General features: G+C 37.7%; 2 protein-coding genes across 2 annotated transcripts; both read left to right on the top strand.

Annotated features, from left to right (window-relative positions):
* Window positions 1–2,952: 2,952 nt before the first annotated feature.
* On the top strand, window positions 2,953–4,978 carry LOC101303065 (50S ribosomal protein L25-like). The gene is made up of 3 exons (XM_004288015.1): window positions 2,953–3,362; window positions 3,462–3,591; window positions 4,364–4,978. Exons 1-3 carry the CDS (start codon window positions 2,976–2,978, stop codon window positions 4,588–4,590), a joined length of 744 nt encoding a protein of 247 aa, XP_004288063.1. The 5' UTR covers window positions 2,953–2,975; the 3' UTR covers window positions 4,591–4,978.
* Window positions 4,979–7,327: 2,349 nt separating this feature from the next.
* LOC101297008 (putative ribosomal protein S6 kinase alpha-1-like) lies at window positions 7,328–11,259 on the top strand. The gene is made up of 11 exons (XM_004289187.1): window positions 7,328–7,737; window positions 7,993–8,568; window positions 8,650–8,737; window positions 8,983–9,045; window positions 9,144–9,310; window positions 9,480–9,555; window positions 9,730–9,789; window positions 9,874–9,999; window positions 10,204–10,413; window positions 10,522–10,626; window positions 10,727–11,259. The coding sequence occupies exons 1-10, from the start codon at window positions 7,328–7,330 to the stop codon at window positions 10,621–10,623; spliced, it is 1,878 nt and encodes a 625-aa protein (XP_004289235.1). The 3' UTR covers window positions 10,624–10,626; window positions 10,727–11,259.
* Window positions 11,260–14,452: the final 3,193 nt, after the last annotated feature.

Raw genomic sequence — 14,452 nt, 5'->3', positions numbered from 1 at the left:
TATATATATATATATATATATATATATATATGTGTGTGTGTATAAGTAGGTAGGCTAGCTCAAGGCTCAAGTAGTGTCGTTGAGATATCAGAATCGCAATAAAACACAATACGAACAAGTAATCATTCAAGTTGTGTTCTAAGGTGTCTGAGATCTCCTTAAAGTAGGCCGGTGAGCCCGGCGAGGGCATATATTTCAGTTTCCTGGCCGGAATCCGACGGCAAGAGCTAGGTTGACATCTAAGAGATGACAGAGCCCTGGCCTAGTGTGGTCATCGATCATACTATCATAGAACTTATTATGACCATGCTAGCTAGTTTGAAGTTGATATGAAATACTATGATACTATGGAGTACACTCTAGTGTAGATTAGCTGGCGATCGAGTTACACCATTCTCTTAAATTATTAGAAGGTGAGGTACAAGTTTGTATGTGTTGCGTACACATTTCATTAGTAGCGACGGGTCCATGAAATAAACTCAATCGGGGTCCCTTTCCTTGAATTTCCAACAGTAAAAATTATTATTGTAGTACGGAGCATCAGATTACTTGGATTCAACGTAAGTTGTTCGTATATACTAAGGCTAATAATCCAACAATAATGGGATTAAAGCAGGCAAAATTTTGATCTTCAAGTAGATTATGTCATTATGCAAATATGCAACGACATCGACAAATCGAGATGACAATGATGCTATATATTTCTCCATCTCAATTATATACCGTACCAAGTAGATATCTTGAGCAACTCAGCTATATATACATCGTAGCTACGAAACACACAAATCAAGATAGTTTTTTTTTTCATGAAGGAAAGCCATAAAGGCTAATTTCATTACTCAAGCCAAAATGACAATGGATGCATACATTCCCCTACCGGATCGAGGGCAGGTTTAGAACTTGACATGCTATAGCACCATTCATTATACATTCAGTGATCATTTAATTCTAAAGAAAAGAAAAAAGTGAAGTTAATCAAGCTATGAAACACATTATAGTAATTAGGCACACAAGTGCTTAGATTCCTATAAAAAGAAATTATTGTAAATAGATAAACTAAAAACTTAAGAATGGGATCCATTAGTTGGTAAAACTATATATATAAATAGCAAATTTATATAATTATGGAATTGGGAAGTGATATTAGCTAATTTTCTCTAAAATAGTTCACAAATTTCTTGAAGGAGTACGATCAATCACGCGATCGGTAACTACTATTGCAGCATAACAAGATTGAAAAATCGAAATTTTTGTAGGCTGAATTGCCTAATATATATGTGATGCATGAATGAATTCAGCTTGGAACAAATATCACATCATACAATTGATGATTTATACGTACACTCTACTGCATGATATAAAGAGTATACATTGCTTGAGAGTGTAATTAACATGATTAAGTTAGCTGAATTTCGAATCTTTCTCAATTTGTTCTTATAGTTTACAAAGTAGGTTTACAAAACGTATGATCAACTCCAAACTCCAAGTGCTAGCTATAATATGCACGAGCGTCAATCCATCATTGCGGCTAAGCTTACCAGCTTCTTCTTCACTTTGCAGTTTCTATATTCAGTAAATCCACGACTTCATTTGCCATGGTTTTGCAGACTAAATCAAATTAAAGAAGCAAATTGACTTAGACTCTACGATTTGGAAAGGCATATAAAATTACTCCAAATCTGGATTAGACCCACCTGAATATATATTCAAATATTGATAATCATCCTCACAGACTCATCGATCACAGTAGTATTCAAATTAGGGCAACATGGACTTTGTTGGATTTCCAGGTCACCCCAGCATGCATATCAACCATTTTGTCGATGATCTATCTTCTTTATTCTTCTTCTTTTTCTCGATCTTCTTGTTTTGCCCATTTAAATCCACTTTGCTGCTTGACTTTGTATTATAAGTGTTTGATGAACGTGCATGGATTTGACATGGAATGCCAATCAAATTATTAAAGTTTTCTCCAGAATTCAACAACGACCTGGAAAGGATGAGAGTCATATGCTATGATCGTGTTCAGCAAATCAAAGCTACTTTTTCTTCTGTTGGTTAATGATTTTCCAAGTTATGTCTGCTTCCCTTTCCCATGTAAGAATGACCAGATTAAAAGGGGTCCGTCGGCAAAGATGTGAACATGAACTTTGCTTCTTCATATACAAGTATATATAAATTTCCTATTTTCATTTCATCATTTGTCTAAGGTCGATCTAAGCGTATGCGTCAGTCAGTGTGTAATGCATGTTTGTATGAAATATACTCGATAATTAAACTAGTTATACATGCATGTAAGACATGCTCTAGCGACCGAGGCTCATAGGCCCAATCCAAACCAAAATTAATGTATAATCGGTTAAAGAGTTGATTACGTAGACTCCACAGATTGTTTTAATTCCATATAGAGTTGAACAGACAGTGCAGTTGCTCATGTCCCGCTGCTTCTATATCCTATAAAACAATAATGAATAATCTACATGGGAACATAATTGTGCAATTGCCCATTCTTTGGATCTTAACAACAACTTCTTTTGCAGTAATATTCCAGATATCTAACTCAAAGTACATGGTTTATAAGAAGTTAGACAGTAGTCTTACTGTAAGAATCATAATGAACTATACCACAAATTTCCATTGACACATTTTCTCATAATTCAGGGTACGGATAAGTGTATGTAGTAGACAAAGAGAAAACAACAAAACACTATTTCAGTTTGTCGCTCCTAATGACAAATCGATTTCAACATATAATTGCTTCTGTACTTGTGTGGAGGAAACTTGAGAGCAACCAGCATAAAAAGTCAATGCAAGAGACGGTCGCTAAATTCATTACCAAAATTTCGAAAACAAAACAAATGTGACCCAAAGGACTTAAAACCCAAAATATAGGCCCAAAAGCCCTTAAACCCCTCACTCAACCCCCACACAAAACCCTCGTCGATCAACCCAACACTTTCCAGCAACAACCAAAAATGGCCAGGTGGTGGCGCTCAGCCGGCGGAGGCCTCCGCTCGCTTCTCTCCTCCCCAAACCCCTCTCTCCAATCCCAATCCTCTCTCTACCACACCATCCAAGCCATCCCCAGAGAGTTCACCGGAAACCGAATCTCCGCCAAAGACAGAGCCCAGGGTCGAATCCCCGCCGTCGTCTTCGCCCAGCCGCCGCCGGAAAACAGCCCCAAGCCCACCGGCCGATCCATCGCCAGAAAACACTTGCTGACGACTGAAAGAAAGCAGATTCAGGCCATTCTCAACTCCGTCGAGCTCCCCTATTTCTGCTCCACCACATTTCCGCTCCAGATCCGGGCCGGGTCCGGGTCCTCGGTTCTGCTTGAATCCGGGAAAGTCCTACCCGTCAAGGCAAGTTTCACGTATTCATTCCATTTTTTTTATATATAAAACAATAAAGATTTTGTTTGGTTTTTAATTTTGCATTTGTGGAAATTGTGGAATGTGTAGATTCATAGAGATGAGGAGAGTGGGAAGATACTGAACTTGGTGTTTGTTTGGGCCGATGAGGGCTCCGAGTTGAAGGTGGATGTTCCGGTTACTTTCAAAGGTGAAGATGTTTGCCCTGGTCTCAAAAAAGGTAACTTATTTTACTACATAATTGTTAGATATAATGTTGATCAATAATTAGAGTAATAATGATGATCACTCTTGCATGTACATTTTGGAGTTTGATTGTTAGGAGATAGGTTGCATATTGGGGGCATGAAGTGATATTTAGTCTCTGTGTATGTTGAACTGTTGACAGTAAGATTGTTATTGTGTTCGAAGTGTTCGTGCTTACTGCTTAGAAGATTATCATTGTTTGAGTTCCTAAGGTGTAGTGTATCAGAGCATTAGCGGTGAGAAATAGTGAAGAGATGGATGTAGAAATTTGGAAGAATAGGCAAGAAAAGGGGAATAGATGAATAGGATTTGAGGAGAAACTAAGAGTATTTAGCTGATGCTGTATTTGGGTAATCAAGTGTACATCTAGTGGAATACAATGGATGATTTGGTGTTTCGGGACTCAACTATAAAATTTACAAAATTAACCTGCTAAACCCCTGTTCAAGTAACTATGCTAAGAAAGTCAAGATCAAGACTCAAGACAAAAATGAAGAGAATTCATGAAGATGTGAGGATTGATAAACATACAGGGCTGGAATATAATTTGAATCCTCTTGTTAAACACGTCATGTTGATACTGCCTTTAGTTCTCCATACGGCTTTGTGTAAGCGGTTTATAATTGGTCGCTAAAGCTTATATGTATTCGGCCCATGTCTTAAGCATACAGTCATTTAAAGTTTATTGCTCGTCAGTTATGACTGTCAACATGTATACTGATTATGACTTGTTTATGCCAAAACAGGCGGTCATCTGAACAAAATTAGAACAAGTCTAAAGTACCTTTGCCCTGCCGAACACATTCCTCCCAAAATTGAGGTGGATATCAGCAATCTAGATATAGGAGATAGGGTGTGCCTTCCTGATGTTAAGGTTCATCCATCCCTGAAGCTTCTAAGCAAGAACGATGTTATACCCATATGTAAGATAGTTGCAACGAAGTTGGAAACCCCAGAACCGGCAGGAGTTTAGGCACCAAAGCACAATCTTGAAAGCTTTGTAACCATATTTGGTAGCAAGAATTACAAAGAGAAGTTCAAGAATAGGTCTTGATCTCACTAGGCTACTGATTGTGGTGGTGCTATGGGATTCTCACCTAGGAGAAAGTTTGACATTGTTGTTTGGATCATAAATTCTTAATCAGACGCAAGCTGGATCCTTTTGTAGCACTTTAAATAGAATCATTTCCTTGTTATATTGTCTGCTTTCTTTGCTCGAGTGCTTGTCAAAAGTTTAAAATAGCATACACAAGCAATCTTAAATTTGTTTCGCTCGAGTTTCTGCCTCTGTTGTTTCACAGTGAATCTGTTGTTTCGTGTTGCCATCAAATTATTATGATTTTGGTTACAGTGTTTCCATCAAATTCTGTGGTGTTTGGAAATGCTTATAGCCGGAGCATTTTCTTCTGGCAAAAATTTTGAGCTTAGGCTGGTAGTCCTATTATTCATGTTTGATGATGTATATCAGATAATCTTTTATGATACAATTATGTTTATGAAACTAAACTAGTTAAAAATTTAAGAGAAATTTACTACTACTCACCCTACCATAGCAAACCTAGTCAACACTTCTATAAAGAAAGTACCTGTTTATTGTAATCCATCATCTATAATTTCATCTTACAAGTGGACATATACGTAATTCAATAATTCACAATATGTAGAGATCAAATGATCAAATTTAGAGGTTCTAATAGATTAGAAATACCACGTAACGAGTGTAGAAATTGGGATGACCCAAGTAATCTCTATTACAATCATGCCACCATCTTCTCAATAAGAAAACTTTATTCATCTTTTGGTACAAGCCATAAGATGCATAATCAAGGTTTATATTATTGCTGCTTCAATTGCTCTTCTTCCCTGCTGGTAGTATTGGAAATAGATACTAATGAACATCCATCATCGCAACAGAAGCATCTGAAAGTGGGGTTCCATCTTTGAGGATATATTTCTGTGGTGGTACTAGTAGTTCACCATCAGTGAATTGCTCATGCACAGTTTTGGTTTCTAATCAGGCCCGGATTTGAATAGAGGCACAAGAGGCTTGGGACTCAGGGCCCAAAAATTTGAAGGGCCCAAAAATATTAGTTGTCTTAAAAAAAAAAAATTAATAGTTTTTTGACTATGCAATCTGACATGAATTAAAGACAACTATCCTAAAACAAAGACAATTACACGTGATGAGGGGACCAAACCATCAATTACTGTTTACTACTTTAAATTTGTACCCATAAAAAAAGTTAAAATATTAAATAGAAGCAGCCAAACACGATTAGGTAAGATATTGTTGTATAGATAGGATTTATAATATAATTAGGATTACTAAACCATCAAGGTTTTGGAATCTTATTTGCATAATAAGTATTTTGCATAAAAATCCTATATATTTTTGGATGTTATATGCTATTTTATATATAAAAAAAAATTAGGGGCCCAACTCTGGAAGTTTGACTCAGGCCTCAAAATCTCAGGTCCGGGCCTGTTTCTAATAACTCGAAGTTGGTAGGAGTGGAAGATTTAGCCATGTCTTTCTTTCTGTGTGTATTCTGTAAAGGAGATTTTTTTTGTTTGTTTGTTTGTAGATTGCTGCAAATTGCCGAGTGCTTTAATAGCTAGAAAATGACTGAAGAGAGAAAGAGGGTGATATCATGAGCCAAGAAACAATTAATAGATTCTAGGTAGCAGTCAAAGTATGCAGCTATGCATAATGCAATCACACTGTAGCTCGATTATGTTTCACTGTTTGCTCATCCCTGTGTGATCAGCGTTTCATCTAAATCAGCTGGGACGTGAGAAGGGGATGCTATTAGAGGTATTATTTTCTTGTTTTTCATTTTGTCATAAAAAAAATATGTTCATTCCATTCTCTAAATATCTTGAATTATTTGTTATAATTGATAATCAGTTCAGTTGTGTCTCCATCAATATACATTATTTGGTTGTTAGCCTAAGACTTTCAGCGCAGAAAAATCAACAGAAAAGAAAGCCTATGAATCTAGGATGGCTTTGAAGAGACATCTCTCATGAAGCTTCAGAACAATGTGCTCAAAGACTCTCAGTGTCAAGCCGTGGAGAAAAATCTAGCTGATTAATCTTACGGCATCATCGCAACAACGTTACAGGTCCTAATCCTTCCATCAAAAGCCTTATGTCAATGTTTCCACCAATCTTAATACATTTCAGGTCCTAATCCTTCCATCAAAAGCCTTCTGTCAATGTTTCCACCAATCTTAATACATTTCGCATTGCATGATTACGCTGTATCAGTGCCCGTAACACTCAGATTAGCCCTTCGATTACATTGATCACCATCGAAAAAATCCCATCTGTACATCTGTGATCTGTCGAGTCACAACAACCAACCTTCATCTTGAGTAACTAACTTCTTTATCATGCAGGGTAATGCTGTAACGGAAATAACGGACGTAACAAAGAAATGGGAAAAGATTTGCAAAGAAAACCCAAAGACACGTTAAGATGGTAGCGAACTTGACTTGGAAATTAAGAGAAGAGATATTGACCTCTCAATTTGTATGAAGACAACACCAGCTTCCCGATCGGCGTGGGAATAATAAGAACTAGACGTTTGCAGCAAACCCCGTTTTTCTCTCTCTCAGAAAAACCAAACCAAACCAGAACGTACACGACGACACCGTCTCACGCCGTCGTCGTCATGGCCTCGTCCTCCGGAGAAGATCCACGCTAACATGGACAATGGATCTTCTTCTCCAGGACCTCATCATCGTCGAGTCTTACGTGATTACACTTTTGTCCTCCTCCTCTTCCTCATGCTAGACTCCACCATGCGTTGGTTTGCTTCGTCGTCATCATCGTCTGCTCCCTCGTCGTCGTCATCGCCGAAGAAGAAGGGGAGGGAGGAGGGCGGGTGGCTTTTCCGGTCGAGGAGGAAGATTGCGCAGCAGCAGAGGAAGCTTCTTAACGTGGGGAGAGACTTTGACGGTGCAGTAAGCAAATGCCCCAGCGCGCCGGGGTCAGAGGCCGCGCTGGGGAGTCCGCAGCCTCTTCCTTTGCCGGAAGAGGCCAACCGCCGAGGGAGGAGGTGTTCTCGCTGCAGCTCATGGGGACATGACAACTGCATGCCCTTCCCGGCTCCCAGGTAATGGAGAAAAACTTTTCTTATTTGCTCATTTAAAAATAAAATAAAATTGTTCAATGGAAATATCATCTTGGTTGTTTGGAGGAACAAATTATAAAAATGACATGGAGATTGTTATATATACAAGCACCAAGATATTCATATTGATGTGATTGCATAGTTTGTTGCAGATTTTTAGCTTATTTAGAAGCTTTCTTGATTTGTACGTATGCTGATGCCTTATGCTATGAGTTTGGTGTTGGAAATGTGTTTCAGTGTGTTTTCTTGCCAAGATACTCCAAAGAATAACAATCAAGTACGTGAGACAGTATCGTCTAGGAGGAGTAACCGAGATCGAAATCGTTTACAGATCAATGAACATGATCTCAGGCTCGATTTTCCTGTTAGAAGTGCACCTACTAGTCCGTGCGCAAGTCCTAGATTCAGCCCACGCAGAACTCCTGGTGATTTGGGGACTCCTTCGAGAAATCAAGGCTGGTCTGCACCGGAGATGAATAGTAATGATATGACTCAACCTCCCTCTGCCTTCTTAGATGTATTTAGTAATGAAAGTTCCCCTATAAACAGTCCCACCGGTAGAAGTCCCCTTCGACAACCACAAGGATCATCACCACTGCATCCCCTGTTATCTGTAACCTCTGAAGTCCATCCATTGCCTCTGCCTCCTGGAGCAAGTCTTCCTTCACCTAGTGTACCACCATCACCAAGCCTACTATCACCACAACCTGCAGTCACACCTAAGCAAGAGTCCCAGCCGATTAAAGGGCAATGGCAAAAGGGAAAGCTCATTGGTCGTGGCACGTTTGGCAGTGTTTATGTTGCTACCAATAGGTACATAAAGTTCATTGTACAGGTGATTGTAGCTTTTCTTTACCAGTGGAAAATGCTGATGAAGTGTTTGTTTTGTATCAGAAAAACTGGAGCTTTATGTGCAATGAAGGAAGTTGAACTACTTCCTGATGACCCGAAATCAGCAGAGTGTATAAAGCAGCTACAGCAGGTTATTATCCAATATCTTTCACATTTTTATAGGCATGTAGCTGTATGAATGCTTTCAGTTTCTTGCTATTCTCAACTTCTGAGTTGTTTTTGTAAATTGTTTATTGGACTAGAAATTTCTATGCTAGTAAAATCTGCATATAACTATTTCAGAAATAGGATGAAAGACACTGGATGAATTTTATACATTGATTATATTAAAGGATGTATTCTGCTACGTTGTCACTTATTCCGTCTTTTTATCAGGAAATCAAAGTCCTCAGCCAGCTCAAGCATCCTAATATTGTTCAGTACTATGGAAGTGAAATTGTGAGTAATGTCTGCTTTTATGTTTTAGCATCCAGTCTCATGTTCTTTCATTGGACTATGCCTGAAACAAAGCACAAAATACTTTCATGTACATGCAGGTTGAAGATCGTTTTTTTATATACCTGGAGTATGTTCATCCTGGTTCTATTAACAAATATGTTCATGAACATTATGATGGAGCTATGACAGAAGCTGTTGTTCGCAGTTTTACTCGCCATATACTCTCTGGGTTGGCTTACTTGCACAGCAAAAAAACAATACACAGGTTCTTTCAGCATAAACATAAAGTTTTTCTAGCATAATTGGAACCCAAGAAAAGACTTGGGGTAGCACTAAGAATGAGAGCTACACCCAGTTTCTGTCATTTTATGAAATGAGCAAGATTTGTTTTCATGGTCTATTTTAATGCTTAATATTTCTGTTTCTTTTGATAGGGACATCAAAGGGGCTAATTTGCTTGTGGATTCATTTGGGGTTGTCAAGCTAGCTGACTTTGGAATGGCAAAACATGTGAGTTCTGGTTCTTTCTTTACCCATTTCCTCAATTCTCATTGATCACACCTCTTTTTCTCCTTGACATGTTATCAAGTGGATGTCTCTTTGCATTATGCCATTATATTACTTCCAGGATATATTATTTACTCTGATCTTGCGCTTACATAGTTTCTGTTACTTGTTGTGTAGCTTTCAGGACATGTAGGGAATCTTTCTTTAAAGGGAAGTCCATACTGGATGGCTCCAGAGGTAAACCTTTTCTAATCAATATGTTATGTCTAGAGGACTCTCCGGCCTATGCTTTCTGATACTGATACAGTTTCCATCCTACAGCTGATGCAATCTGAGATGAATAAAGATAACAGCTCTGATTTGGCTCTTGCTGTTGATATATGGAGTTTGGGTTGTACTATTATTGAAATGTTCACAGGAAAACCTCCGTGGAGTCAGTATGAAGGGGTAAGCACATAATTTATTTATATTGAGCCGTGAAACTTTTCTTCTTGTGCTTGAAACGGGAATAGCAAAGTCTAATTTCTTGTGAAGCAGTTGGAGCATTTTAATGTGTCTAGTGAGATGCAAATGCTGGATCTGACTTTACTGAATCCTCTAAGGTTGGCATCTTGATTATTCTGAATGCTAAACTCTTGCATGTTAATGCAGGCTGCAGCCATGTTTAAAGTCATTAAGGATACTCCACCAATTCCAGAAACATTGTCGCCTGAGGGTAAGGATTTCCTCAGGTGCTGCTTCCAAAGAAATCCTGCTGAGAGATCAACTGCTGCAATGCTATTAGACCATCGATTTGTAAAAAGCTCCCAGCCGCAGGAAGTCCCATCTACAACCTATGCCTCTAATGGGATGAATCTCATGGTAACTATGAAGAGCCTTAACACCCCACCAGTCTAGTTAAATTGTAGTCATTGGTCAAGAAATTAAATTTGTAGTTATTTGTTTTACCGTACTGTGTTATGTTGACAGGAAAGACCCCACACTCCAACTGAACTTGAAAGAAGACTTGATAGTTCAGTGATGATTCCCAACATCGGCATGCAATTGACTACGGGAAAGGCAGCTCTCTGAGTGGTAAGGTCTGCACTCTGTATACTCCATTTGCATACTCGGTCCACAGATGAGTGCTTTCCGCATTTGGTGATTGCCAAGCCTTACATTCTGCCTGATCCAGCTTCTTGCAAAATCATCTCTTCGGTAACAATCTCATTCTGAAACTTCCGGTAACAACAATGGCCAGCCCCATGCTCTTCCTCTCATCCTGCATTTAAGGCCTGTCATGGAATATATCATCTAGCTTGGCTTGCGATCAAAACACCACCCCCTTCTTTAATCTCTGCATGTGTTGTTCAAACCATGGTACTCGAACGACCTTGTATAAATGGAATGGATTGTAGCTACGTTTCTGTCCACAGGGTATAATGAGAAAGCGGCTTCTGAATTGTAGGCTCAACTGATAATCGATGTTCTGGTAGGTGAGTTGCAGCTATAGAGTGTAACTGTATTAGGTTCTTTCCCTCATCGTTAGAGCAGTACTTTTTGTTTACCATGTACCTTTAGAGCTTCAGCAGAACTAGTCTTTTGACATGGCCTTCTGAAGGTATTACAATGCTTTCACCTCCCTCCTTGTACCTTTGTATCTGATCAATCTACCTTTGTGTTCATATGCCAAATCAGTTGAATACATAACCAGCCACATTGAGTTCTGTAACTTGACCAACTTGTGTTATTCAATAATAGCCAAAATATGTAAGAGACATGGACCAAATCGCGGCCACACACAAGTCAGAAAAACACATAGCCCATCTGATTTTTTATTTTTTATTTTTCATTATTCCGATTACTACTATCTGGAATCGATAAGCATGAATTGGACTATTGGAGTGAATAGAATCGATACAAGTACCTTCGGAGAAAACCAGCTGGTGTCCGAGTGTTTGAAGGTCCAAAGGTCTAGTTTCTTACTTAGTCCTGTAGAATTTGGTAAAATATTGCTCTTCTTTGAACCTAGCTCTTTTGATCTGCCTATCCAGTATTAACATGGTACGAGTTTCGTGTGACACATTCTGCACATCATATAAATCTCCTATCTGTTTCTTAAAGTCTTATGTATCAATGCAAATGGAAGCCTTGTCTAACACTTCTGATGGGAATGAGAATAATCCAAAGCTTCCGGGGACATTGTCATCAGAGGGCAAGAATTTCGTAGAATGTTGCCTGCGAATAAATCCTGCAGATAGGCCTACTGCTGCCATGTTATTAGAGCATCCATTCTTGACAAGTTTATCTAGCTAGGGGATGAATTCCATCTTTGATAAACAGAATTGCCTTTGTTTTAGAAATTGGCGATAGCCCAGATTGGTTTGTTCTATTATTAGTACAGTGGATATGGCCAGAGTCACTCCTTATCACTCCCAAAACAACTCCAGTTGCATCAGCAGATAATTCAGTTTGCTTAAAATTGTGATCAGTTCATTTTTTGGTGGAGGTGGGAGCAGTTTATTGGCTATATCCAAAAATGATTGAAAGGATATTCCCTCTTTTTTTTTCTTTTTCTTTTCTTTTTCAATTTTAATATAACTTTTATAGCAGAATAATTTTTTTGTCAACGCAAGTATGATTGAATGGAATGTTAGGTTGCCGGGCTTGTGTCTCCTTTCAAGTTCAAACTTTCAATCGTGCAATGTTTAATTTTCGAAATTATCGTAGTCATTAAATATAAAGAGTATTTTTATAAACAATCGATCATATTATAAGTCGTTTATTCTTCTATTTGTCCATTTATTTAAAAATTAATACACTATATTAACGTAACACGTAACTTAAAGAGTTGATGACCTAGATATGCTCTTTTCACCCATTACTATTTACTAGTAGTGGTCCTCTCCGAGTCTCCGAGCAATCCAAGCAAGCATTGACATACATAAGCTAGTGACCAAAATCAAAATGGGGAAACAACCTTATTGCTACATAAAAAGACAAACCCCTTTTGGCTTCGTCAAACGTCTTCTAATTCTTTAAAAAGCTTGCAGCCAATCTGTCTCCTACTAGTGCTTTCTCGTGGTAGAACCCATCATTACATCATATCCTCCTCCTCCTCCTCCTCCTCCTCCCCTTCTTCCTTCTTCTTCTTGTTGTATCTATTAGAAAGAAACACAAAGATGGATCCTCCACCAGCACAAGCCATTGAGACTTCAACCACCTACGAATTAGATGAGCAGGATAAGATCGTCAACGACTGGTATTCAACTATTGGTTTATTTTCTTGTTTATTTTCTTCTTCTTTTTTGATGATGAACTTGCTATATCATGTTGCTTATGTGATTTGGTTTTCTTTCTTGTGTATGTATCTGTGGCTATATGCAGTTGTTCTTGCTGCTTTGACTGCACCGAGACCTTACTTGATTACTTGTTCTGCGGCTTCTGTTAGACCTGGGGATTAGATTCATTACAAGCTTATTCCTATGGTTCCTCTTTGACTGTTCATGTTAGTTAGTGTATCAAGCTTTATGCTATGTCTTTAAATTTGAAGTGAATATGATTCTTTTGTAATACCCTTTTGATATTTTGATCGAGTACTGGAATTTCTGGGATGTGTTTGTGGAATTGGAACCGGTACTAGCTAGATTCTGATTAATTTCTGCATAAACAAGCCGGATTAGAATGCATAACCCATCGGAATCTGAGATCATGTCATTGATTTAATTTGTTGATGCTAAGAGAAAGGGACTAGCTAACAGTCAATTACAAGGGTCAATGACTCAATGTCCAACGTAACGTCTCAGTTTTTTGGGGGTTGGTGTTGTGTTCCATGTTTTAGGTTGTAACGTAACCAGAAGATATGCAGAATAATTGGCACTTTCACAGATTTTACAGCAATTATGAAAAATATATGAATCCGATATTGGATTCTGTTGAAGGAAATAATCAAATTAAGTACTCTTGGGGGAATCCAAAGTGCATGGTGAGAAAAAATCAGGCTAAATTAGGAGCAAATCAAATCAAATCATTATATAAACGGGATGAATCAAGAAAAAATCTCTATAAAGCACAAAATAATAGTTGATGCAAATGGAGAACGAATCATATAAATGTTGATGTAACCCCTATTAGTGCTCAAGAAGCAATGATCCGATTGGCCTCTGTTACATTTTCATGCTCGCTTCACATATTACCAAATCAGTCGTATCAATTCTTTTGTTACTGCTCTCCTATGCTCACTCATGTTTTGTGCTTATTGAATCCTTGCATTGTACTGTTGCTCAATTAGCAATCATGACAGATTTGGGTCACCATTGTTGTTACCAAAAACTAAATTTACCGTAGTATAAGAAACTAAGAAAGACATCTCGGATCCAAGATATACTAGCAATGTGAGGCTGCTAATAGATAATGAGTTACAATAATTGGTTAATTACAAGAAACTCGTAGTGGAAAAATTAAAGTTTAATTACAAACATCACCCGAACTATGATGTTATTTTCATTTTGATACCTAACTATCAAAACCTTGCATTTTCATACCCGAAGTTTCATTCTGTTAGCATTTTGATACTTTGACCACTAACACCGTTAAATTTTGAAGGCATTTTTGTCATTTCAATAAATATATCATTTTTTACATTTACTTTAACAAAATAATTTATTTTTTGAGGTTATCAAATACAAATAGAACAATTTACTTTAGCAAATACAAAATATTCAAAAAAAAAAAACTCCAAAATTAAATATTTATTTTTTCAACAATAGTGATAAAAGTTAGTAGAACTCTTGTATGTATATATATTTTTGGAGTTACATGTTAAGTAAAACAAAATAAAATAAATTATATCGAGAAAATATCGAATATCGATGAAAATTTTATCATATTTTATATAAACATGGTATATTTAACCAAAAAT

Source organism: Fragaria vesca, linkage group LG1 (genome assembly GCF_000184155.1).
Source record: "Fragaria vesca subsp. vesca linkage group LG1, FraVesHawaii_1.0, whole genome shotgun sequence".
Lineage (NCBI taxonomy): Eukaryota > Viridiplantae > Streptophyta > Magnoliopsida > Rosales > Rosaceae > Fragaria > Fragaria vesca.
Note: the sequence above shows the minus strand (reverse complement) of the source record. Positions and strands in the feature narration are given on the sequence as shown.

What these genes read in the sequence shown, in the direction of transcription:
- LOC101303065 (XM_004288015.1), top strand. Translation starts at nt 2,976, where the DNA reads ATGGCCAGGTGGTGGCGCTCAGCCGGCGGAGGCCTCCGCTCGCTTCTC. An exon ending in GGAAAGTCCTACCCGTCAAG is followed by an intron (nt 3,363 to 3,461) that starts GCAAGTTTCACG and finishes TGGAATGTGTAG; the next exon opens with ATTCATAGAGATGAGGAGAG. An exon ending in TTGCCCTGGTCTCAAAAAAG is followed by an intron (nt 3,592 to 4,363) that starts GTAACTTATTTT and finishes ATGCCAAAACAG; the next exon opens with GCGGTCATCTGAACAAAATT.
- LOC101297008 (XM_004289187.1), top strand. Translation starts at nt 7,328, where the DNA reads ATGGACAATGGATCTTCTTCTCCAGGACCTCATCATCGTCGAGTCTTA. An exon ending in GTTTATGTTGCTACCAATAG is followed by an intron (nt 8,569 to 8,649) that starts GTACATAAAGTT and finishes GTTTTGTATCAG; the next exon opens with AAAAACTGGAGCTTTATGTG. An exon ending in CGTGGAGTCAGTATGAAGGG is followed by an intron (nt 10,000 to 10,203) that starts GTAAGCACATAA and finishes ATGTTAATGCAG; the next exon opens with GCTGCAGCCATGTTTAAAGT.